Source organism: Corvus cornix, chromosome 23 (genome assembly GCF_000738735.6).
Source record: "Corvus cornix cornix isolate S_Up_H32 chromosome 23, ASM73873v5, whole genome shotgun sequence".
Classification (NCBI taxonomy): Eukaryota; Metazoa; Chordata; class Aves; order Passeriformes; family Corvidae; genus Corvus; species Corvus cornix.
In genome coordinates, this window is record NC_046352.1 from 3889970 (window position 1) to 3906025 (window position 16056).

At 48.8% G+C, this 16056-nt stretch overlaps 1 protein-coding gene across 4 annotated transcripts in view; it reads right to left on the reverse strand.

The window, feature by feature from the left end:
* Positions 1–2146: 2146 nt before the first annotated feature.
* Positions 2147–16056, reverse strand: part of HOXB4 (homeobox B4) — a 31881-nt gene continuing 17971 nt past the window's right edge. For 2 of the 4 annotated variants that reach the window (XM_039564590.1, XM_039564591.1), the window contains exons 2-3: positions 4388–4814; positions 2674–3509 (exon numbers count right to left, since the gene is read on the reverse strand). In XM_039564590.1, coding sequence (XP_039420524.1) covers positions 3193–3509; positions 4388–4808 — 738 coding nt within the window. In that variant the 5' untranslated portion in view covers positions 4809–4814 and the 3' untranslated portion in view covers positions 2674–3192. Of the gene's footprint in view, positions 2436–2673; positions 3510–4387; positions 4815–4947; positions 5145–16056 lie in introns of those variants that run through there. The other 2 variants (XM_039564589.1, XM_039564588.1) reach the window with 2 other exon arrangements.

Sequence of the window (16056 nt, forward strand, 5' to 3'; positions counted from 1 at the left end):
CTGTTGAATAACAATGGGAAAAGGGATAAGTATTTAAAGAAAAGAAGTGATTAATGATTTTCTGTATAATTCTCGCATTTTTCTTGGCTTCTGTCTGCTTATAATGGCTGTGAACTTTTAGGTCCTATAGAAATCTTCTTTTCTCCCCCTTCTATCCCATTCATACTTCCCAGCTTTGATTTGCCTCTATAGACCCCGCATTCCTGGAAGCATATGCCTCTCCTTTTTTTTGTTGTTGTTGTTTTTTTTGGGGTTGAAACACCCATTTTTTGCCATTCTTAGGAGCCCCCTCTCGAAAATAACACCCTCTTTACAAGCGCAGCAGATCAAAGAGAGAAACAGCGGAATAAAATGCAACAACAACAAAACAAAACCTCCCCCCCCCCCCCAAACCTTCAGGCATTAGAATAAAATACAACCCTTGCCAAAAAGAAAAGTGAATAAAAAAGAAACTTTCAACTTTTGCAGTCGCTACCTCTAAAAACGCCAGAATTGAACAAAAATCCAGCCATAAATCCGTTTGTGGTTTGTTTTTTTTTTTTTTTTTTTACATCACACCGTGCAGCCCGGACCATGTGACCGCATGAATATTATTTTTAAGTATTAAAAGGGGAAGAAAAAACCCATCCAGCAGCGCTTTGTTGGAACCGGGGGAGGGGGATTTTGGGGGGGACACTCGGATTTGCGCAAGGTGCGGTGGCGGCTTCCCCCAGCCAGGGCAGCGACGCTGCTTTTGAAGGGTTCCAGCCCTGCCTTTGTCTCTGGATAAGGCGAGGGCGGGGGGAGGAAATTTCGGTGCTGTTCGGGGTTCTCGGAGAATTCCGTGAACGTTGAACAAATAAGCAAAACCCTTTTATTGTTATTATTATTATTATTATTACTGTTACTATTATTGTTATTGTTATTATTATTGTTGTTGTTGTTATTGTTGTTATTATTATTATTACTGTTATTACTACTACTATTGCTACTACTACTGCTATTATTATTATTATTATTTTTGAGGCGAATCCGAGAAAATGATCACTTTCTTCAGCTGCCGCACACGTTCCACCCCCCCTCGAGGACAATCATCTTTTCTTTCTCTCCATTCCTAACTCAGAACCTCGCCGTTATTTCGTCCTGAGCGGGGCCTTTTTTTTTTTTTTTCCCTTTTTTTTTTTTCCGATACTTTTCTATGAGAAAGAAAATGAAAATTAATACAAGAGCTGCGGCTCACAAAAGGAGCCATTTGTCTTCTTGATTATCTATTTGCTTGTCAGGCTATGAGCTATCGCAGGAGCCAGCTCCTTTGTAATATCAAAATACACAGAAAACCTGCAAACACCGAGAAACATCTGTGCAAAAATTAGACTCATTAATGCATTAACTACCTTGGAGAAGGAGGGTTTGGGTTTTTTGTTTTTTGGTTTTTTTTAAATTAAAAAAAAAAAAATCCAGAAGGCTCTCTGGAGAAATCCAAGGCTCCCTCCATCCCTCGCAGCCCAGCAAAGCGCTAATGAGCGCCCCTGTTTTGTCTGGGTTTGGGAAGAGCGTATTAATATGTGCTTTGAACAAATAAATCATAATATGTGAGGCTTAGCAGTACTTAAAGCTGATCTAGCCCTGCTCAAACATCTTTTGTTTTCATTAGGGGGCTGGAGGCTGTGCCACTGACAACAGAAACCCCTGGAAAAAAAAAAAAAAAGAAAGAAAAAGAAAAAAGAAAGAAAGAAGTTGTTTAATTCATGGCTTGAAATAAATACATTTATTTTTTTTCCCCCTCCTCGCCAACAAAACAACCCACATCCAGCCCAAGAAACAACCGAAAAAAACCACACAGGGGCAGATTCAGAATGAAAAATTTATTTCCGAGTTGTTGCTGTTGTTGGGTTTTTTCTCTGCTATTTACAGGTAAATCCTGGACATCCCGAAGGACAAAGGGAGGGATGGACACGGCCGGGGGGGTCGGGGGAAGCCTCGCTCACCCCAGGAGGGGCAAACCCCTCCCCCCCTCCCTCGGCCCGTAATTCACATTTTCAGCCCCAAACCAGGGCAGGACGGTGGCGGAGGAGCTTTTCCCCCTGCGGGGGCGACTCCAGGTGCCCCAGTTCACCCCAGTTCCTACCCTAAACCCCCCCGCTCCCCTCTCCCTCCCCACCCCCCTTTTCCCAAACTCACAATGAACCTGCAGGACTCAAAAAAACCCCACAAAATAAAGGAAGGGGGGGTCTACATCACTCTCCATCCTCTTCCTTTCTTTGTCCACCACCTACTTGACCCAATTTTCCTCTTTTTTTTTTTTTTGTCCCCCTCCCCCCGGTGTCCGAGAGCTCCCCAGTCCCCGGAGGGGATTTTGGTTGTGTTTGTTGAGTTTTGGTCGGGTCGTTTTTTATTTTCCCCTCTCTCCAACTCCGTCTCTTTGGGATGGCGGGCCAGAAACTTTCCGTTTGTGGCTGGGAGGCGAGAAAAGAAAGGAGAGGAGAGGAGAGGAGAGGAGAGGAGAGGAGAGGAGAGGAGAGGAGAGGAGAGGAGAGGAGAGGAGAGGAGAGGAGAGGAGAGGAGAGGAGAGGAGAGGAGAGGAGAGGAGAGGAGAGGAGAGGAGAGGAGAGGAGAGGAGAGGAGAGGAGAGGAGAGGAGAGGAGAGGAGAGGAGAGGAGAGGAGAGGAGAGGAGAGGAGAGGAGAGGAGAGGAGAGGAGAGGAGAGGAGAGGAAGGGAGGGGAAGGAAAATTAAAAATAAAATTAAAAAAAAAAAGAAAAAGGGGGTGGTGTAGAAAATCCAGTTCGTCTTGAAGAAACGGAGCCTCATTTATTAAAGTGAGCGCTGGTTGTCGAGGTAATAGCAGACATAAGGTCCATCCTTTGTACGGGAGAGTAAACATGACAAATGGGGCAGAGCTTGGCGTGATTAAAGATGAAACAAGGATCCATCTTAGCCAAATCTGAAAACCACCATCTCCAGCCTCCTTTTAATGGGAGAGAGGCACCGCGGCGCAGCTCTGCTTTGTGTGGCAGCTGAGTCTCTCCCTCTGTTCCCTCTATAAATAAAGAGCACCCCCGCCTTCCCCTCGTTCAAATAATAATAATAATTATAATAATAATAATAAAAAATAATAATAATAAAAGTTAGAATTCTCGCGTGCTCCCTCCGCACTCGCACAAGCTCACAGCCCAAAACACGCACAGCCATCCTCGCAGCCATCCAGGGACAGTTATAGGCTGGCGGCCGGTCCGTGGGATCGCGTTTGGGACGCTCCTTGTGGCATCTGCAGGCTGCCGGAGGAGCTGGAGGAGTTAGACCTGATCTTGGTGTTGGGTAACTTGTGGTCTTTTTTCCATTTCATCCTCCGGTTCTGGAACCAGATTTTGATCTGGCGCTCGGAGAGGCAGAGGGAGTGCGCGATCTCGACCCTGCGCCTCCGCGTGAGATAGCGGTTGTAGTGGAATTCCTTCTCCAGCTCCAGGACTTGCTGCCTGGTGTAGGCTGTGCGAGAGCGTTTCGGTTCCCCTCCTGAGTAATTGGGGTTTACTGAGCAAACACAAAAGGAGGGAAAGGAAAAAAAAAAGGAAAAAAAAAAAAAAAGAGGGGAAAACAACAAAAAAAGGAGGGTAAAAAAAAAAAAAAGCCAGAATTACCGAGCTGTTCCTTTAATGGGTTCTTTCCCCCCTCAAAAAAAAAAAAAAAGAGAAAAAAAAGAAAAAACAAGCGTCACGCATTCTTTAGAAGGGGGGATTTGCTTTAAAAAAAAAAAAAAAATAGAAGGCGAACCTTCTAAAAATATCCCCAGAACCGATCTGCAAATCTCCACCTCCATCCTCATGGCTTGACGTGTATTCCTGTCTAAAGGTTTTGCTAAGGTCCCCCAGACACGTTTTCCGTGCCCTCTGCTTGTGGATATTCACATTTATGCGCACACAGCTCTGCGAGAGCATCGCGGAATTATCCCCAAAAGTTCCCCCTACACGCTTGGAAGCAGGCGGACACAGGCGCTCCCATTTATTAAATATCTCCCTAAAAAAAAAAAAAAAAAAAAGAAAAAGAGGAAAAAAAAAGAGGGCAGGGGAGGGGAAAATAGTAAAAGTTTACTCAACCCGCCACTTAAATACAAATTACGAAAACATAAAACTTAACTTATGAAGATTCAACAGCCATAAAAAGAAAAAAAAAAAAGAAAAAAAAAAAGAGAGAAGTAGCCTGCAAGAAATTGGAGGAGGATGGTAACAGAGACTTCAAAGGCACATGGCCAAGCAGAGCAATAAAAATTTATGGAGGATGTAATTATACCGCTCTGCAAACAGGCGCTCGTAAATCTCCGCGAATGGTTATTTTACAACTGGTGCAATAAGATTTCTACAAGACTTTGAGGTGCTACTTACTATAAAGCAAAGCCACTTTAGTTCACTTACCCGTGCTTACATGGACTTTTTTCATCCAGGGGTAAACTACCGGCTCTTTGCACGAGGAACTGGGAGGGCTTTGGTTCACAGAGTTTTGGCTGCACGAGGGTGGCGGGCTGGGGGTGCCCGGCTCGCGGGGCTGGCTCGGCTCCGAGAGGTGGCTCTGCAGTCCGGCCGGAGGATGGACATGACCCCGGGGGGATAACACCGCAGCCGGGTGGCCGGAGCTCTGACAGGACGAGTAGAGCTGCTCCTTGCAGGCGGACCGCGGCTCGTACATCGCTTCATGTTGGAAAGTGCTCTCTCGCCTCTGGCTGCTGTAATATTCCGGCGAGTGATTGGGAAGGTAATCGCTGTGGGAATACTCTTCACAGGGTGGGAACTTGGGGTCCACATAGTTGGAGTTGATCAAAAACGAGCTCATGGCCATTAATTTCTTGGAATTGCACACACGAAAAAAAATATATGTATATATATCTCTCTCTCTCTCTCTTTCTCTCCTAAAATTTATTCCTGTCCCCCCCCCCCCCTTTCCTCGTTTTCCTGTTTCGTGGAACCCTCCTACTTACTGTCAAGTGAACAAAGTTGAGTCCATGTGACAGCGCGGGCCAATGGCGAGGGGCACGGCGAGCCCCGGATAAGGAAACCTGCCCAGCCCGGGCTCTCCCGGGGCCCCCCAGCATCCCCGGGGAGGCGGCCGGGGGCGTCCGCTCCCCTCCGGCCGCCTCCGGCCCCACCGGCCCCGGGCTCCGCAGCGCCCCGCGGGCGAGCAGCGACACCCCCGCCTCGGCCCACACCCCTCGGGGGTGTGTCCTGGCTCGGGGACACGCAGGGAAGGGCGGTGGGAGCAGCAAATCCCCCCCCCACCACCACCACCCTCAAAAGCCAACAAATAGAGAATAATTAGAATATGAGGTAAAAATGATTTTTCAGGGGGTTCGCGGCCGCTGCCGCTCGCTGCCCGCGGCAGCTGAGCCGTGGCCCCCCCCTCCCCGAGCGGGGGCTGCATCTCATTCCCGGCTAAGGTGATCCGGGAGGGGACACTGCGCCCCGAGCCTGGCAGAGATGGATAGGGCTTGTTTGGGATCGATAAGAAATTCATCAGCTAATTCGGGGTACCCGGGCTCCTAAATCACATTTAGCCCGGCTCGGAGATTGAGTGTTTTCCCACGCACCGGTGGGAAAAAGGAGCCCGTCCTCCAAGCAAGAAATCAAGGACTTGATGAACAATTACAAAAGCGAATTAGCCCGAGTCCTAATGCATCTTCGCCTCGCCCTTCTCGTAATAAAGACGCTTTAAAAGCCAGAGCGACCCGGCAGCCTTTGAAAAGCCACCCCCAATTCCTCAAGCCAGACCCCAAACGCGCCGTGAGCTGCTGGCGAGCGGCAGGGAGGAAAGCAATCATATCAATAATATTTATTTTTTTAGCGATGTCAGCGCTGAGACCACACAAATTAAAGCGGCGGCGGGACCCCCGCTCTGCAATCGCAGCAATAACGCCCTCGACCCCCTCGCCCCCCTCCCCAAATCCCCCCCTCGCAGCTCAGATTTTATCTCGGAGTGATGATAAAGTTTTATCGCAGGAGCGCCGGAGTTGAGCTGAGGTCAAATCCAAAGGATTTCTTTTGAGCCCTAAAGCGGTTTTCTGGTTAAACCCTCGTTTCCACTCTTTTATTTTATGGGGTTTTGGGGTGCGGGTGGGGTTTTTTTTTTTGGGGGGGGGGGAGTTTAATGGCTTCTGGGTTTGTAGTGTTTGTGTCAACTACATATTCCCCTAGATACGAATTTGTGACCCAACTTCCTTTACACAAATTCGGATCTACAGGGTACATATAGAAGACAGATGCGTCCTCCTCGGTCAGAGATCTTCTCCTACCGCCACAATTCTCTTCTGGGGCAAAGTTTTGGGGTTTGAGGGATCAGGGATTCACCTCTGGGTAAAGCGGGTTGAAATATTCACTCGTCAGGGGGAAGGCGATTAATTAAGGCAGCGGGTCAGGATCTGAAGAGCTCATAGGAGAGGAAAATCAGGACTTTTCCACCCTCCTCTCCACACCTTGGGCATTGATTTGGGCTAAAAAAATCAGCGCCTAGGTTGAATGTGGACGTGTAGGCACGCAACGAGACGCGAACCCAAAAATCCGCCTTTTAAAAGCGAAATCCCCCAAGCTCCGTCCCCACCCCGCCCTGAAAGTCTCGTCATTATTTTCTGATCGGCAGCGCAAAGATTTCATCCATTTTTCGTTCTTGGAGGTCACCCAAGGTTTGGGTTTAGCCGTGCGTGTGCGGGTAAATGATACAAAAAAAAAAAAAAAAGGAAAAAAAAAAGAAAGAAACAGATGAAAAGAAATACAGAATGTAAAGGCAGATGGGACGACAGGTTTTTTTTTTAATGACAGGCAATTCTTTTTACAACCCGAGAAAAAGATCAAAGGCGTTTCATTTCCGAAAAAGGGATATAAAGCAATAAAATATTCATACTGTCTAGGTAATGAACCTTCATTCGGAACTAATGAGGGTAGCATCATGTTGAGATTTCGTTTAAAATTACAGTTGCCCAAGAGATTAAAAGTAGAGCAGCCCCCCCCCCTTTTTTTTCCCCCCTGTTTTTGTTTTTTTTTTTTTTTTTTTGTATTTCAAAAGGCAGAACATTTTTAGGTCAAGTATCTCCCGAATTAATTGCATTTAAATGCCGCAGCAGAGAGGGCATCAGGGAAAACCTGCGTTTCCCCTGCATTAAAATCCCTCTAAGTACATCCAGCAGATTCTACAAACTCCCGCATTTTCCCTAAAAAAAAATAATAGTTCTGGCCAAGAACAAAATCCCCGAATTCTCCCCCTTCTCGACGCCACGGAGTTTTTCAGGTACTTTGAGGTGAATAATCGCTTTTCCTGCTAAAAATTCCCAGATAAACCCGGGATAACCAAGCAGCGCTTTCAGAAACAAACCCAAACGCATCTAAGACAGTCCCAAAACCATTTTAGACGCATTTTTTAAAAACCCCCAAATTTCCAGCAGAAGCAGCGAGACCTTTCCGCACCGAGCAGAATTTCCCACCTCCCACAGCAGCACCTCCGGCTGCGGAGCCGCCAGCAACCCTCAAAATTTACCTTTCCCTCCAAAACCTGCCATAAAAGTGAGGAGCCAAATCTAATCTGCTTGTGGATGCCATAAAATAACGCTACAGAACCGACCCCCTTAGAGCTCCTGTCAGTTTTATTTTTATCCTTCCCCCCTCTCTCTCTGTCTCCCTCTCTCCCAGATTTTATTCCTCCTTCCCGAACTCCCCTCACTGATTTATTTTATTGGATTTTCTCACAGCCGCCGCTCCCTTCGCTATCTCCCACCCGAGGACGGGAGTCCGACTAGAAATATCCAGGCCTTATTCTCGATTTTTAACCCCCTCCCACATCCCTTTAAAAAAAAAAAAAAAAAAAATCGGGTTTAATTTCGCTTCCCGGTGACAACACAGGGCCGGTGTTTGCCAACCAGCACCCCTAGCGTCTACCAGAAATTTTTTCCCCCCTCCACACCTCCAAGAAATCTCCCCCTCGGCCGCCCCTGATCCCAAATAAACCCCCCTCATAAACACACACCTTCGGAATCCGCCCCGCGCCGCCGAAGTTTCTCACAGCGGATTTTGGGGGCTTTTTTTTTTTCCCATTACAAAGCCACCTCAGGCAGGGTGGGGTGACCCGGGGGAGCCCCCGGCCTGTTCTCCCTTTCCAGAGGAGTCCCAAACCCTTCCCAAAAGCTCCTCACGGCACCTGCCAGCGCAGGGGGAGTCTCGCAGCGCTGTCCCTGCCCCAAAAACAGGGGCGGGGGGCACCGAGCGGGCAGTGCCCGGGCCCCCCCAGCCCGCCCAGGTGTAGCGCCCACAGCGGTTCCTACCTTGGCAAAACGCGGCTCCTTTTCCTCGGAGTAATTCCCGAGGGGGTTTTAGGCGCTCCCTCAAAACTTGGGGAGGTTTTGCAGGCGGAATCCTACAGAAACCCCACAGCCCCCACCCCACAGCCGCCCCCTCCCCACTGCAGCCCGCCTTATCGTGCTCTCTGTTTCCGTGTTGCTTTTTCAGTGCGATTAATTCTGCCTAAGAACACTCATTTCTCTCTCTCTCTCTCTCTCTCTTTCCTTCTTCTTCTTCTCCTGTTTTTTATTTTTTGGGGGTTTTTTTGGTTTTTTTTTTTTGGTGGGGTCTGGCTGCTCCCCCTCCCCCGCTCCCCCACCAGACCCCACTATTGTCCTTCAAGGCGAGCGGAACTGCTCCTGGCAGCGCCAGGAGGCCCTCTGAGCATTTTGGGGTGGGAAACCCGCAAGTTTTGGTATTAATCTCATAGTTTGTCAGTCTTTGTTAAACAGCGAGGCGTGTCCGCAGCGCGGCGGCCGCCGAGAGCCGCGCTGACCCGCGGTTCACCCCGCGCCGCGCAATTTTTAGGGCTTTTTTTCTCCTTTTCCATCCCCCCCGGGGTGTTTTCCCCACTCCAATCTGGCAGCGGTGAAGACGGAGATTTATTTTTTTAATTTAATTTTTTTTTCTCTCTCTCTCTCTCTCTCTCTCTCTCCCGCTCCACCTCCTCCCCCGCTTTGCAGAAGCGCAAAACCTTTCGGGTTTTGGGAATTCGGGGGGGATTTCTCCCACGGAGGGAAAAGGGGAGCGCTGGAGGTCTGAGGGTTTTCTTCAGGGCAGAACTTTTAATAAATAAAAAGGCCAAAAGCGCCTCTGAGATGGATAAACGCAGGAAAGGGGAGGTGGGAATCAGCCCACACCTGCTTTGCAACGGGGAAAACTCAGCCTTAAACCCCGGCGTGCTTCCCCAGTCAGCTTCGTGCAGGCTTGAAATTCATAATAATGATCCAAAATGCAGTATTTTCGTGTCAGGCCGGGAAGCAGCACGCGAGGAGCCCCGGCAGGGTCGGGGTCCGCAGCCCTGCGGGAATTCCCCATTCACCCCCGCGTTTACACCACCAGCTCCAACACCGCCTTTCTCCCGGCCATAAAGGGGCGATTTGGGAAGTAAATCGCGATTAAAAAGCGTATTCAATTGATTGTCCGGCGGAAAAAAGAAACCCCAATAATAGGGGGAAAAAACCCAGCCTGAAACGCGTTCGCAGCGCCTGAGCCCGGCTCAGAGAGGCTCAGCCGCGGGCCGAGCCCAGCCCGTCCCGGCACGGGAGATAAATTAGAAATATCCTTGAAAATGATACCTTTAATTTCCTCCGTCTGCCCTCCCCTCCCCTCCCTCGCTGCCTCCAAATGAGCTCCCACCGCAGCCTCGCGCCCCTAAATTGAAACTTAAACGCTGTGATGGGGGAGTGAACATTAGAGGGGAAACTTGGGAGGTGGGTGTTGTATTTATACATATATATATATATATATATGATTTTATTTTTTACTTTTATTTTTATTGCCGCCAAATTATACCTGCTTGTTTTAATATCCCGAAAACAAATGGCCTTTATTATCCATTACCTGTTCCATAAACCTGGAGTAGAAATGACTGTTCGGGAGAGATAAGTGTAGTAATTACAAGGGCGAGGAGATGGATCACCCGAGTTGCGACTAAACGGTAGCCCTTATACAGCGATATTTTATAAATACCCAGCAAATTCACGGCAATTAATTAAAGCCGAGCCTTATCACGCGAAACAAAACGCTCCGCGTTCTCCTGGATTTCACCTACTCCATGAATACACCCCGCGTCGGGAAAGCAAATGGATTTTCCAGAATGCCTTTCCCAGGGCTCTAATATTCGCCCTCTTTCTCTCCCAAGAAAAATGAGCCTTGTTAGGAATATTTAGTCCCTGAAAATATTTAAAAGCCGGGAAGGAGGGGGGGGGGGGGGGGAAGGAAAGGAGAGGGGGGAGCAAATTCGCAGGGATTTTCTTTTTTTAATTCCCTTTTTTTCCAGGAGAGTTCGCCTTGCTCCGACTGTTTGCTTAAGGAGCCATTGAAAAGATCTTCCCCCGGTCCCAGCGCAAATAATATTTAAGAGTTTGGAGGGTTTCGAAGTCTGGCAGCGCAGAAATAACTTTGGGACGCCAAGGGAAATATTTATTATATCAGTTCATTAAACTGTTGCAGCGACCGGAGTGGAGTCGAGTTTCAAGCCAGGAATATAAAGCATTTCAGCCCAATTCCGACTGCAAAATAAAAGGATAAAATCGGCTCCTTTAACCGGCCCGAGCGAGGCGGGCACTTAAAAACGCCTTTAAATACATATATTGAATTTTTTAAAGCCCTCAGCCCATTGATTTCGCCCGTATATCACCATCCCGGCTTTCCCACGATTAAGGTGGGAACGCGAATAAATCGCGGACGTTACCCCGCGTAATTCTTTTGTTTTTGGGATTGGGGTTTGCATTTTAAAAACCATTCGGTGCCGGGGCTCCGGCACCTCTCCAAAGGCTTTGGAAGTGCTTCCAAGCCAAGATGTTCGAACAGATTTTCACCAACCGTGTCAGCTTTTTTTTTTTTTTTTTTTTTTTCCTGCTGGATAATTTAAACCCTCTCCAAACAAAATTGACGCTGGAATGAAAATTATTTTTTAACTGCTCGCGTTAATATCCTAGAGGGACCTCGGCGTAATTGGATTTAATAAATGCATTTCCCTGAGATTCTGCTAATTCCAGCCCAAACAGCGTTTCGGGGGTTATCTTAAAAAAATATTCAGCGTTTCCTCGCGGGAGACCCGAATCAATCCGCTTTATTTTCCACCCAAATTTCGCATCCCTCTCTTTTTTTTTCTTTTCTCCAGCCTCTCCTGCGGCTGAAGGTCGTTCCCACCTCTCCCTCGCCTTCTCCCCTCTGTGCCCAGACTTTTCCTCGCCCCCCTCGCCGCTTTCTTTTTCTCTCTCCCCCTCTCTCCCTTTTTTTTTTCCCACTGCCATCGCTCTATCAGGGTTATACACAAGACTGACTCACGCACAGCGTAAACTTTTGACCCTCAACTTTTTGACCCCTCGAGCTATAATGCTGTACTAACAAGCCCCCCAAGACCGCAGTTGCCGTCTGCAGCTCCAGAAACCAGCGCGGCGCTGCCATTCCCTGCTTTAATTCTTTTTTTTTTTTTTTTTCCCAAAGAAGGGGGGAAAAAAAAGGTTGGGGGGGGGGGGGGGAAATGGACATTTCTTGGAGATTTTTTTTCTCCCCTGGTGGGGAACCACAAAAATCAGAGCTTTATCTCCACATCGCCAGCGTTGTCTTAGATCTCTGCGCTTTTTTTCCCCCCCCTCTTTTCCTCCCCTCCACTTTTACCTTTTATCCGAAATATCAGGAAGGGAAAAAAAGAATTCCCTGAGCATTTAATGGCGTTGTTTCTCTTTTACCGGCGATTCCACCGCGGAATTCGCCCGCTCTGATATTTTCACGGGTGTTTTTTAGGGGATTAAAGAGGTTTGGAGCTGCGTTTTGAGGGCTCGGCACCAACAACGCCGCTGCCACCGGGGGGTCCCGGGGGTCCCCCAGGCTCCTCCCGGGGGTTGCGGGGTTGCGGGGCCGCCGGTCCCGCTCCAGCCCCAGCCCGGCCCGGCTCGGCCCGTCCCTGCTGGCAGTGAACTTGGTCTGAAGCGAGCTCTGCTGGCTGCTCGGGGACGTTACAGGCGCTGCAGCCAATTCACCGGACCCCCGTGCCCGGGGCTCGCCCGGTTTCCCCCGCTGCTCTCCATCCCCACCCCCCCAAAAAAAAAAATCCTTCCCCTCTCCTTGAGGGTTCGCGAAATCTCCCTCCATAAACAACCCCGGTTTGCCACCAAACAAAACGTCCCGGCCGCAAAATCCCAGCGCTGTGATTTGTTTTGACTTGAAGGGTGTATAAAAATATATCTGTATATACATACGTATATATATATATATATGTGTGTATATATCCGCCGACATCCCTCCACATGTTAAAAAGGGATAAATCAAAGGGCAGAAAAACCCTCGCGCCGCTCCGCTTCTTTCAACGCTGGCTGTCAAAATAGTTTCTTTTTGAAAGCTATTTAGGGTAACAGAACACGGAAAAACCGCGCCGGGTTGGACACCTCTCGAGTTAAGTTATCAAGCTCCTTCCAAATATCATTTATTTAATGTTAGCGGGGGGGGGGGAGAATGGGAAAAATCAGCGCAGACAGCGAAATAGCCGCGCTCTGAAAGAAAATTTCACTCCTAAATCCATCCTAGGGTTGGAAAGAGACCCCAGAGGAGGAGCCAAACCCCATAGAAGTCCTTTTCGGGGTCCCTAATTGAGAGACCTTTATCAAGAGGATTTTAAATAATCCCGTCAGTTTGTTCGCTTATTTAAAAAAAAGGGGGGGGAAAGGAAGAGGTTGGGGCTGGGGGAAAGAAAGAGCAATTTCTCAGCCTGAAATTCATCTGTGGGGGAGGGAAAGGGGCTGCAGGGAAGGGTTTCTTTGGGAAAGCGTTCCCTTCTCGGGGAGGTCACGGCGGGGCTGTGCAGGCTGGACTCGTTCAGGGGAGCATCGCAAATAAATCGCTGAATAATCGGGGTCTTCCCCGGAATAGAATGAGATACAAGAATTACAGCCCGGGCAGGGCGAGCTCTGCTCCCAGCCCCTCCCAGGCTGATCAGGACCCGCAGCCTCCTGACCTTCATTTCTGTGGTCAGGCAATAAAAAAAAAAATAGGGGGGGAAAAAAAAAAGAGGGAAGGGAGGGAGGGTGGGGGGGATGAAAAAATGGAGATCCCTGAGATCCCTTTGGCTCCTGCAAAGAATAATCAGCACATTGTTGGTGGATCGGAGCGATATGAAGCACACCCAGCCCTCCCCCTCCCTCTGCCAACACTCGCGGGCAGGAGGACCGGGTCCATTTGGGGGAAAAAAAGAAAAAAAGAAAAAAAAAAGAATGAAAGAAAGAGAACGAAAGAAAGAAAGAAAGAATAAAAAAAATATCCCGGAGCTGATGTTTTCCTTAAAAAGGTGACCCGGCAGCCCCGGGGTCCGTGTCGTGTTGTGATACTGATGCTCACCCTCTCCTCGGAGCGAGCAGCCGGGGCTGTCCAAGTCTGCTGACCTCGGGATGATCCCTCTCGCCTATGAATTATTGATGAGATATGAGCTCTGATTTCGCTGTTCAGTATGCAAACCCCATTATACTGTTAAAATGGCGATTTAATCGTTTAGAATAGCTGCGCTTTTTTTTTTTTTTTCTTTTCCTCTCCTCTCTTTCTCGCCCGACTCATTTGTGCCCCTTCCTTTTCATTTAATTCTCTTAATTAAATCCTTTAACAGATTTTAATCACTTTTCGGTGAATAAAATAAGACATCAGGCGCGTCTGTAACTGCGTTACCTTGGCGGAGTTTGGTTTTGGTGGGGTTTCTTTGGGTTGTTTTTTTTTTGGGGGGGGGGGGTTGTGTGAGCTGAGGCTTCCTCGGCGGAATTTTTGTGTGGGGAGGAAATTTTAATTTAATGTCGCACCTCACCCAGCGAGCGCGGAAAGGCCTAAACCGTACAAACGCTCAAAAAAAAAGGAGAAGAAAGCCTTAAAAAAAATAATACAAGAAATAAATGCCATTCAAGATGGCCTCGCCACGGCACTACAACCTCGAGCTGCTTTTGGCAGGGAAGCTCCCCCAAACCTCTCAGTGCCTCTCACAAATTCTCCCCTCCATCCACCTCTCCCCCCTCATTTCTTGCTGAACGAACCCCTGAACTGAATTTTATGGGCGAAATTTCATCCTTTTTTCACCTTTCAGCAGCAGCTTGGGCATGGAGGGGCCTTTCCTCCCCAGCCCCCACCCCCTTCCCCCCAAATGATGAGGGTTGTAATTAATCCAGATGCTCATCTGGGCTCTGGCAGGCTGGGGAACCTGAGCTTGGCTTTTGGGTGAGAAAGAGATGATTTAGGGTTTTTTACTCCCCTTCACATCCCTGTTTGTTACAGGAAACCTTCAGGAGCAGCACACAGGACAAGGGGGCAAAAAAAAAAAAGGGGGAAATTGGGTATAATTGCACCTCTTTTTTAGGGACGGATTCTGTGAGCCAGGTGAGCTCACGGGGAGGGTCCTCACTTGGCATTTTTGGGGCACAAAAAACCCCCCCAACCTACACCACTCAGCTTTGGAGAATCCTAAATCCCGAGGTTCCCTCACCTCGAGCCTGAAACCTCTGCACAGACACGGGGTTTAAAACCAGACATTTCCCTCTCTTAGAGCTTCTCCCTGGCCGGGGACTCGATATTAAAGCACTTTGTATTTATTCTGTCCTCTGCAGCTGCGGAAGGAGCGATTGTCCCGTGCCTGACGTGTGCCATGGAAGTGGGAGAAGCGATGAAAAATGCCCAGGAAAATCCCCGCCTACCTGCACGGTCAGAGCTGCGCTTTCCTGTTTACTCTCCTTACGCTTCCTTTGCACCAGAAACGGGGAGATTTGGGGTTTTTTTTTTAAATTTTTCCTTTAAAGGACAGCGAGGGGAAGCCTGTGCTGAGCCCGTGCTCAGCCCGTGACCCTTTCCAGGCTGTAAAATGGGAGACAATGACACCTCACAGGAAGCGGGAGGTTTGGCCATGCAGGAGAAAAAACAACAACAAAAAAAATACCCCAAAGAAACCCCAAACCCCTCCCAAAAGCCAGCTTGTTGAAAGAAAAACCTCCACGAACACCCCAAAAAATGCTGCAGGTAGAAATCAGAGCTCCTGGGCAGGGAGACTCCCTGGGATCGATTGGAAGGAGAAGGAGGAGGTTAAAATCCAGTCCCTGTGCCCGGGATGCTCCAGCCAAGGGGACAGCCCAGGGTTGGTACCTGTTGTCACCCCAACAAGGATCTCATCCCATAGCTAAAAACTCCATCGAAAAATTGGAAAATCCGCGCTTTTTTACCCCCTTGAAATCACAAATTGTCAGCAGCAACGAATTAGAGATGATGGTGTTTAGAGGGGAAAAAAAACCACCCCAATTTGTAGCTCCTGTGATCTGAGCGGGTTTGGAGGGAAAGTTTGGCTGGGAATATCTACAAAAATGAATCCCTGGGAGTGGGGACGTGGGGATGGGACGGGGATGCAGGGGATGGATGGGGAAGAGGTGGATGGATGGATGGATGGATGGATGGATGGATGGATGGATGGATGGATAATCTATGGATAGAGGGGCGCAGGAATTTTGGGAACACGAAGTTTGCGGCACGCTCTGAACGTGTGGTTACAGCCCAAACAGACACCAAAGCGAGGACACTTTTCCTGCCCAAATAGCTCGGATTTGGGATCAGGAGAAATCATTTCTGGCCCCCAGAACGGGCGAGGAGGGTGAAGAACGAGCAGGCCACTGCTCAATCCCATCCCAGCACCACCACATCCCTCTCCTCCAAGTCTTCCCCAGTTTGAGGACAAAACATCTGTTTTGGGGCCAAATTCCCCTTTAAACACCAACTCCTCCAGCATCCCACCCAATATCTTTATTATCCACTGAAAACAGGGATTCGGGAGAGGCTGCTGGAGATGGAGAAGGCTCCCCACGGCCTGGATTTCCAGGTTTGCTGAGCAGAGGGGGCTCAGGATCCGCCCGGCCAAGCCCGCACTGCTCGGGGAGCAGCCACGAGTTCAGCTGATGATAGCAAAGATATTCGGAGCCACATGGAGCAGGACAGGAAAAACAGCCCGAGGAAGGAAAAGCAATCTCCAAAGTGTGCTAAAGGGGGGACATTCTGCTCTGCGTGAAAAAAAAAAAAAAAAAAAAAAAAAG